General features: G+C 33.4%; 2 protein-coding genes across 2 annotated transcripts; one reads left to right on the top strand and one right to left on the bottom strand.

Moving 5' to 3' along the window:
- eIF2beta (eukaryotic translation initiation factor 2 subunit beta) lies at positions 1-1,542 on the bottom strand. Its single transcript, XM_088271863.1, has one exon. The coding sequence runs from the start codon at positions 1,432-1,434 to the stop codon at positions 487-489; it is 948 nt and encodes a 315-aa protein (XP_088127989.1). The 5' UTR covers positions 1,435-1,542; the 3' UTR covers positions 1-486.
- A 926-nt stretch (positions 1,543-2,468) lies between these two features.
- mRpS30 (mitochondrial ribosomal protein S30) lies at positions 2,469-8,936 on the top strand. The gene is made up of 5 exons (XM_088271875.1): positions 2,469-3,017; positions 4,275-4,413; positions 5,980-6,118; positions 7,168-7,323; positions 8,114-8,936. The coding sequence occupies exons 1-5, from the start codon at positions 2,578-2,580 to the stop codon at positions 8,875-8,877; spliced, it is 1,638 nt and encodes a 545-aa protein (XP_088128001.1). The 5' UTR covers positions 2,469-2,577; the 3' UTR covers positions 8,878-8,936.
- The last annotated feature ends 632 nt before the right edge of the window (positions 8,937-9,568 follow it).

Genomic DNA, 9,568 nt, shown 5'->3' with positions numbered 1-9,568 from the left:
TTTCAGTTAAAAATTTATTCAATCAATTTATTGACAGGTGATAGTACTTTTGATCGACATTTCTTATGCGATATCACCATATATATTTAATTAATTAAATAAAAATAACTTATAAGTTGTTTAATGTATAATGTTGTGTAAAATTGGAAATACATGTTTTAAATATTTCAAATATAAAACAAAAGTGTATACCTACATCGTAATGTACCAACAATATTTTTTCAGTTTATGTGGAACAATTGAGAATCAATATAAAATAATTTATAATGTAGATCTAACAGATAACATACAATTAATGTAAGAAAATTATATCGTAACTGCAGAAAACTACTTGGAATAGAAAAGGTTTCACCGCCATATGTTAGTTGTTGATAGCCAATTAAAACACTGATATACAATTGAATGTTTGTTTTATGTGATGAAACACTCGCAGAAGAATATCCCTTTCCTTTAAAACTTGTAAGAAACTCGCGTTTGAAACAGAGTTTAGGCTGTCTTGGCTCGAATGGCCGCTCTCTTCCCCGTGACGGCTTGGAAACCAGACTTGATACTCGCCACTGAACACCGAGATCCGCACGTCTCGCACTGGAGGAAGAATAACCGAGTATCCTTCTGCAGGATAGTATCGGGAGATCTGCAGGTGTGACAGGTCACATATTCTTTAATATAACGACGCAGGACATTTTCTATTTGTTTCTGTTGGAACCTTCCCTTAATAATAAGCTGGCTGTTACCGTCCACGGAGCCACTTGTACCCAACTCGGCGAGGAGGAAGTCGAGTAAATGTTTCGGCTGTCTGTGCAACGTTTTGCATATTTCTGTAAAGTTGGCGAATGAAGTTTTCTTCGTTCCAATACGCACTACTTGCGGAGGCCTCATGACGAACTTTTGCTTCTTCCCGGAGACCATGGATGGGTTCTTTTCTCGCATGATGTCGAATACTCTGTCCAGCAGTTCATCATATGTGTAATCTCTGTCTGAACCTGCCCACGTATTACTTGTATCGTCGATATTTTCTTTATTATCAGATTTGCTTTGCTCGTCTTCAGCTATAAAGTCGTCCAAATTCTTCTTCTTTTTTTTCTTTTTCGTCTTGGAAAAGTCAATATCTAAATCAAGATCATCATCGATTTCTTCTTCCGGATGTTCCGCTTCTTCGATGAGAGGCTTTTCTTCTTTAGCTTCAGGAAGTGCGCCTTCTAATTCGTCTAGATTGAAGAATGGTTTCTTTTTCTTTTTCTTTGTTTTACCAAAAGTATCTAAATCCAGATTGTCATCATCGACTGGGTCCACGTCGGCTTCCCGAGACACATTTTTTGACGATTCTTTGGCGGCCGAACCGACAGATTCCCCAGCGAGGGCGGAATCTAAATCGAAGGCGGTCTTCTTCTTTTTCTTCTTCTTAGTGTGATCAAACATTTGATCTTCATCCATGATTGCACCACTCAAAATCAACTTATTAATTTATTTAAAGGTTATAAACCAAACATGAGGGACCTGGCGAACGATTACATCAGCCGCGCACTGCCGCCAACATAAAACAACTGCCATTTTGGAAAGTTGTTGCACATTGTACATGCTACCAATATGAAGAATCTAAGAAAATTATCATTAAAAAAAGTACTTACTCACTTAGTGTTAACATTTCATTTATAGTGAAAAGTGCAAATATGCGCTTTGTATATGTTATATGGTGTTATTGTCAACTTTTTAAAAATAAAATAAGAACAATAAAAAGATTCAAATAAAGAACGCCGATTCAAAATGTATTGAAAGTTGAGTTCAAAGATGTTTTTTAATATCACTAATATTTATTTGAGCCCTATTTTAGAATGAAAAATTTATGTCAGGTTGTGGTCCCGTGGTTAGTGTCACGGACTTTTGAATCATAGTTTCTCGGTTCGAACCCACTCTAACACATTTTGATACCTATTTTTAGTGATGAGCCGCTTATGCTCACAGAAATAATATGAAATTGAAGTATTTTTGTGAACAATAAAAAATCAAATATTACTTTTTTATTAAAAAAAAACCTTTGGCTTACAATAAATGTAAAAACCCACTTATTTAATTTATTCCTTGCCCAATTATCAGGACTGGATATTAATGGTATTCTGTGATTTTCGAGATTCATTGCTACATTTTTTGGATTCCATTAGATTGAAAAAAAAATATTTTGACAAACACACATTTTACGTCTGCGACTAGCGATGCGGTCATAATTTTCCAAGCAGTAAGTTTACCGTGTCCGGAATTTTTGTTAGAAATTAAATAGGAAATCACCAGCCAAAAAGGTTGATAAATTAATAAATAAATAAAAATAAGTAAGTATCTACTCCATACTAATAATAATGATTATATTTATTTAGATGATTTTTCTGGGGTCAAAAATAATAATTATTAATATCAATAAAAAGATATACCATAGACAAATGCTAAAAAGTATCTTGTCTATTATAGTTTATTATGTCAAATAATTCTGATTGGAGACCGAAAATAACCTAAAATAAGATCGTATTTGGTGGAATTCGATATTCGTGCAAGTTTGTTATTGTGTGGCCTTTCTCGTATGAAATAATGTCGGTTACACGACTCAAGCATGTTATAAACCTAAGAATACCGTGTTATTTGAGAAACATAAGTACCGAAATTCGAAATAATGAAGAATATACAAGTGAACCAATTTACCCTGAGATATATGATATTTCAAAGGAAGCGGAGAAAAAACGAAAACTAGCCGCTTATCATGAAGAAATTAAGGCTTTAAATACCGTAGAAGAGAAAATATTCAAAATTAACATGCCTAGATATTATGGTTGGAAGTCGGTTTCACTGAAAGAACATAGCATACCGCTCCAGTCATTGCCTTTCATACAACACTGTACTAGGACACATTTCATTAAAAACAACTCTCTTCCAGATTTTTATTTGTCCTACGATAGTGCCGCTAGTTATATGGCTAAACAATTAAGGTCTGAAATCGAAGACGCCATCCGGTTTGAATACCAGGGTTTGAGGTTAGTATTAAAGTTGTGCCGTCACAGATTATTAGAAATTCGGGTTAATTACGTTCTTTGAAACTCATACAGATTGGACATTTTCTATTGGCAGTATGTTTTTTCAGCATTATCAGTATTAGTAGAAACAGTTGAATTATGAGTGGAAATGCAAAATTTTATAAAACTCAACGGGAATATTATGTAAATATTTGTTTATGTATACTCTTACTGAGATTTTTTTATACTTATACAAAAAAAAATTTATACCCAATTTAGAAAAAAAAACACTTTCAGAAAACACTAATGATAACTGCGCACTATTGAACATAACATTCTTGGGCAGGTAAAAAATGCATTTTATTTAATTTTCTGTTTAATATTATCAGACTTTTCTTCTTATTTTACTATATCCGCTCCATATGTGGAGCATCCGCAGTCCACAAACTGTCTCCAGGCTTTCCTGTCGGCCGCCAGCTCCTTTGCATCCTCCCAAGTCAGGCCCACATCCCGAAGTTCAGGCGATAACTGCCGACGAATTGTCAGTAGTGGTCGTCCTGAGCGGCGCAAACCTGATACCTTGTAAAAGAGACATGCTTGATGGCAGCTCTCGAGAGGCATGCAAAGTACATGGCCTAGCCAACTGAATCGCCTTTTCTTGACAACAGTTGTGACCTGAATTTGCTGCGTCCTACGCTTTATCTCTTCATTCCTCACAAAGCCATACCACTGCACGTCTAAAATTCTTCGCAGACACCTATTCTCGATGCTAAGTACACGGCTGCTCTGGGCCCTTGTAAGGTGCCATGTTTCACAGCCGTATATAGGAGCAATGCAGGCATTGTATAGAATTTTCACTCATGAATTACATGAAATTATAGTAACTTTAAACATAAATAATAAATCCACTCCCGAGTAGGCATAGGCTATGAAACTTAAAAAGTTGAAGCCTGAGTAGGGTCATGATAAGCGGTGTTGCATAAGCCGTAGCTAGATTTCAGAGTCACTTGGACGTTAGGTAATTTAAAAAAAAAGCATTGTATAGGCTGCATTTGGTCTTCACTGAGTAATAATCCGATCTCCAGACGGCCTTCATACTGTTAAATGCGGACCCTACGAGTCCCAAACGCACTCCCAGGCTGCCATTTTCAGTTATATTATCAGACAGTCATTATTATCAAATTTAAATTAATAATCCCAAAGTGATCACAATTAACAAATTCCACTGTAATTGTTATTATTATTCCAATGAATTTTTATATCAATATATATTTTCAGGAGAAGATTTGAACTTACAAAAGACGCAAGTGATGCTCGACAAGAAGATGACATGATGGCCAAATCGGTGCTTTTCCAAATTAATAGAATTCTCACAAATCATTTGGCACCAAACGTACCGCATTTAATGGATTCTCAGGTATAATTCCCTTGTTTGTAGCACCGACTTTTTGGTCCATTCTCAATTCTCAACCTTCAAACATCATTTTCAATTTTTATTAAACTTTTCTAAACCTAAAATTTATAAAAAAATAAGTTATTATTTTATTCCATAAATTTCAATTAAAATTATAATTTAGTATAGAGTTAACGTTTTTTGCCAGTATCCACGATATATTATACAAAAACAAAAATATATTCACTATACATACTCGTATATTGTCTATAACTTACAGCTTAAGTTTTTAGTTTAAAATTGTCTAATATATTAAGAACTAAAGGTCAGGTTAAGAGTCGAAGTAAGCGGCAGGTATATATGAGGATATGCATGAACGTGGAAGAGGCGAAGAATGTTTGCAAAAACAGAGTGGTGTGGCGTTCTATCTCTATGCGCGGAAGCCAGAGAGAATAGAATGCCACCTGCAAACCCTGCGGGGAAGCAGCATGATGGTTAGTTAGTTATTGACTAAAAATATGCAATATGTAACCTAATTTGTGCACTGATTGTAGTGAAAAGCTTTAAATGATCAAATCCAAAAACCGAATTATGTCATGAATTATTCCAAAAAGATTTTTTTTATTAGATTTTTAAATTTAATTGTTCGTCTCTACAAAAATCCATTGTTTACCCTGTTGGACTGGTTACCGAAAACAGCTCATATATCGCTCACTCCTTTCAAGAACGTCATAAATCAAAAAAGTTTTTAAAGTGTAAAAATATAATACATAGAATTAAAAATAAATATCAAGCCACTTAATGAACTTTTTACTGTGCATCAGATCTTTTTAGGTAAAACCTGAAGGTTTTTTTCTCTATTTGAAAAATATTTAGTATATTCAAAAAAAAAAAATTTTTTTCTTCAAAATGCAAAAACAACACTTTCTGCCCTGTAGCGGGTAAATATTAAGCTAAAAATATGTCTTTTGCTGGGATTTAGTACATTTTCTGGGCATTCCGAAAACATGCACAACTGAAAATTGACGATTTTTGATTTATGACATTCTTGAAAGGAATGAGCGATATGATATTTGAATATGTATGAGATTTTTAAGTGTAATACATAGTTTAAAAATGTTTTATACAAAGTTTGCTATGTTTAAATGTTTTTTTCATGAATCTTAACCACTTTATGCTCTGTTTTTTTTTTACAAAATTAGAAATAAAAATATAAGGTTATTATTTTTTAAATTTATTTAGAGTTTACATAATTTAAAAAATGTCAAGTTCAAAAAAAAACGGATGAAATAAAAAATGTTAAAAAAATAACCCAATGTAAAAAAATATAAAACAAGTCTTAAGTATAATAATTATTTTATTATTTTTTTTTTTATAAAATTTGGTCATTTGTCGATGAATTTCCAATGAATTCCAATGAAAAGCGTCAAGTGGCAATTGGCCAGCTCAGTTTGGTTGTTTATCATGTTGTTTATGTAAAGCAAACAAGTGGAAACACGCGAGCAGTGCTTGGGTTGGCGCGATACGACACACGCACCATCTGCGAACATATCAGAAGCATGAAGTGATTAACTGAAGTATGTTTTGCAGTTTGACAAAGAGCCGAGACATGAGGCATTCTGGTTTGTTGGTGGTTTCCAAGAAGAAAAGGGAAAACTCCATATAGGCACTAAGATTCCATGGGGTACATTTCCATACAAGCCTTGCGACCGCCCAGTGCGATATATTGGTAATTATAAATTGATATCGCCATGATACACGATTTACCCACAACAAAGGTTTTTGATAGTCTTAACCTCTTAACCGGGCGGGACGCATAAATACATCCAACACAAACAATATCGGGTACGGGAAGGACATCTAATACGTCCTTGAAATATATGTTTATTATATTATATTATTAAATATATGTTTATTATATTATATGGGCGTATATATTTCGAACAACAAAGGTATTAGTCATCCATACATGTCTTGACATGAATTTAAGACACGGAGTGAATTAGTATTCGCGCCCGTTACAAGTTGCGTAATTGGACAGCAGACCGCCCGGTTAACAGGTTAAGAATTAACAATAAATATGGGAGTAAAAGAACACTTCAATATATCGTTCCAAATATTTTTTATTTGTTGCCGACGGAAGTAAGAGGCCAAAAAAATAATGGAACAAAGGCAAAATAAAGGAATGGGTAAATGATCAAGAGATAATTCTATAAAAATTGTAAAATAGTTTTTAATTATTTTTTTTCCCTTTTTTTGTGTGTATATTAGGTTAAAATAGATAAAAACAGTTAAAAAAATGCATGTAAAAAAAACTCCACTGACAAGACACTCCAGGTGGCTTGGTGAGTCTCTGAAAAAAAATGTTTATTATGTTTATAATTTTTTAAATGAATATCTATAGTATATGTATTTTTATGTTTGTACATACAGTATATAGTTAACAAATAAATGTTTAAAAAAATATATATCTCGACTTAGTATCATTACATATTTCACTACTACGAAATCTTTCTTTTTTGTTACCCTTTTTAGTCATTCCCTCCAAATTTTTTTAAATCTGAATCAATGAACTCATAAATCAGCGAATCATTAACTGGTGAACGAATCATCATTCTTGAACAAGAACATCATTTTTCAACATCCTTCTTGAAAATTGGGATCTGATCACTATGTGTATTTAAATAGATATTTAGATCCAGTTGTTCACAAACGACTCACATATTTGTTTTGCAGTGTTTAAAATGTCTGTTAAATTGTTTCTACTTTTGTTTGTAGGGAGTCCTGTTTTGGCATTAAGAAGTGAATTTCCATTGGAGCCGCTAGTTCCTTACAGTGAAGCTGATAACCAAAGTCTAGAAGTGCCTCTATTTCAACTAGATCCTCGTGTTCAAGGTTTCTTCTTCGAACATTGTCATGGAACTAATATACCTGGTATTTGTTCATTTTTATTATATCCAGTCTTTTCTACGCTTTGATTATGTTATATTTTCTTAACCGGAACATTACTAAGATATCTTAATATGAAATGATATAAAGCTTCACATCATTCTTGTCACTGGTTGTGTCACGAATAGTAGTAAACATTAATGACTCAGTTATTTATCTCAATATTTTCATCACTTTTCGTAATATATATTTTCAACTTCGTAACTGCAAAATCATAAAACTAGAGTCCATTATTATCAGTTTCCTACTTTATCTGAAATTGTTTAAAATATAGAGTTCATAAAATGCTTAAAATATAATTGAATTTTTTTATTCAGCAGACACTTTGCAGTAATTAATATTTACCCTTTTTTATTATTTGACTTTTACTTGGTAAATATCAATATTTCTGACAGCATCTTACATAATTTGTTTGATAATTATGCGGAATGCATTGAGACACGTGTCACAATTGATTTTAAGAAATTGTGGTATTTGCAATGTTTAATTTAGATTAAAAATGCTTAACTGTTTGACTGCTGAGAAACAATATATTGACTCTAGTATATTTTGAAAAACATCAATATACCGAAGTTTTCGGTGCCAAATTACCGCCTAAAAATGCAAAATCATTTTAATTTTTTAAAAACCTTTTTTTTAATCCTTCAATCCACTTAATTTAGAATGAACTATTATTGCAAACAAGTTTTCAACAATTTTAGCATACTTTAAAGAAAACATTTCAGCAGTTAAACGGTTAAAACATGATTAATGAAATGTTTAATATTTTTTTCAGGATTTTGGGCAGGAGACACTCACGAATTTGGCTTGTTGTCCTACCATTCTCGGGGATATATGAAGGACAGGACATATGGTGAAGATGATAATTTGGAAGCACTCGATTCTCAAGGGTTGATGACAAGCTTCGGTTGGCTAATGGCACAGGCGTGCTACCAAGGATTTTCAACATACAACGACTTAACTTATCCCCTAACAACGCAAACAATTATTTCCAACGGTCGTCTATGGTCCTTCTATTCCTACCAAATGAATACGACCCTCATACACGGTGATAATTATCAAACCAACAAGCTGAGAAATATTTGTTACGGAACCGAGCCTCTTAAACTATTTGAGAGCGTCGATAGTGAGGGAAAGGTAATCGGTTTCAATGATGACGTACTCAAAATGTTGATTCAGTTTTATATTAATGTTCCGAAGGAAAGGAAAGACACAGTCATGAAACCGTATCTAGGAGAAAAGGTCAAGGTTATTGCAGATATTGAACATGAAGAAAAACGATTATGGCTCGAAAAGTATTATAAGCATTTAGTCGCTAATAGACCACGCCATCGGTTGATGTACGAGATCTACCATTGGGAGTGGATTTATAAAATTAAGTTTAACACGAGACCCGTGGAGCCGAGGAGGAGACCTTTCGAATTGCATCAAAATCCCATGGCTAAAAGATTGGATGATCATCAACCGCAATACATTCCTAAGGTCTTGAGGGAAAACCCCAAGAGTAAGAAGAAGTGGGAGACAACATATTACCCTTAATTTTATCATCTTTCGAATGTTTAGGTAGTAATATTAGTTAATAAATTAATTACACATTTTGTCTTTCTTTTCATGTATCCCCCATATTTTGTTTTATGTATTTTATTTCAATTATTTTTACATTATTCAATATTCTTCTTCTTCTTCTTCTTCATCTTGTTGTAAGCCTTGTGGCCTGTTTTTAAAAGGGATTAGCTCCTGCGATGTCGATTCCCAGCTATCGATCCATCTCTTTGGTGGTCTGCCCGGGAGTCGTCTACCATGGGGTATTCAATATTCATTTGATAGAATTGTTTTTTTGATAATTCTTCTGGCCCCTATCCGCAGTTGAGTGGTGCATAAGGTACTGGATCGTAGTGTAAACTTGATTGTTGATTACATAAAGGTACAGTGATCAGTCCTCTGCGCCAGATTTTGGATCATGCAGTTAAATATATTTGCTGAATATGTGTGAAGGGCGTAATTGCTTTATGGAAGAAGAAATAAATAATTAATATTTATTTATTTTTTAAATAACATGCACACTACAACTAGAGCAGATTACAGTGCACACAACATATATACGTTGTACGTATGTACATGCATGTACATGCTTCATAGAAAAAAGAAGAACATGGAGGTAGAAGGGTATTTACAGAGCTTATGGCTGTCATAGGCTGGTTAAGTGATCACTTGACACACGAGAAACATT

Source organism: Brachycentrus maculatus, unplaced genomic scaffold (genome assembly GCF_059751285.1).
Source record: "Brachycentrus maculatus isolate JH-2025_06_01 unplaced genomic scaffold, ASM5975128v1 h1tg000469l, whole genome shotgun sequence".
NCBI lineage: Eukaryota > Metazoa > Arthropoda > Insecta > Trichoptera > Brachycentridae > Brachycentrus > Brachycentrus maculatus.
Note: the sequence above shows the minus strand (reverse complement) of the source record. Positions and strands in the feature narration are given on the sequence as shown.

Coding starts and splice junctions, on each gene's coding strand:
- eIF2beta (XM_088271863.1), bottom strand. CDS start 1,434: ATGGATGAAGATCAAATGTTTGATCACACTAAGAAGAAGAAAAAGAAG.
- mRpS30 (XM_088271875.1), top strand. CDS start 2,578: ATGTCGGTTACACGACTCAAGCATGTTATAAACCTAAGAATACCGTGT. Junction 4,414..5,979: donor CGCATTTAATGGATTCTCAG/GTATAATTCCCT, acceptor TATGTTTTGCAG/TTTGACAAAGAGCCGAGACA. Junction 7,324..8,113: donor TCATGGAACTAATATACCTG/GTATTTGTTCAT, acceptor TATTTTTTTCAG/GATTTTGGGCAGGAGACACT.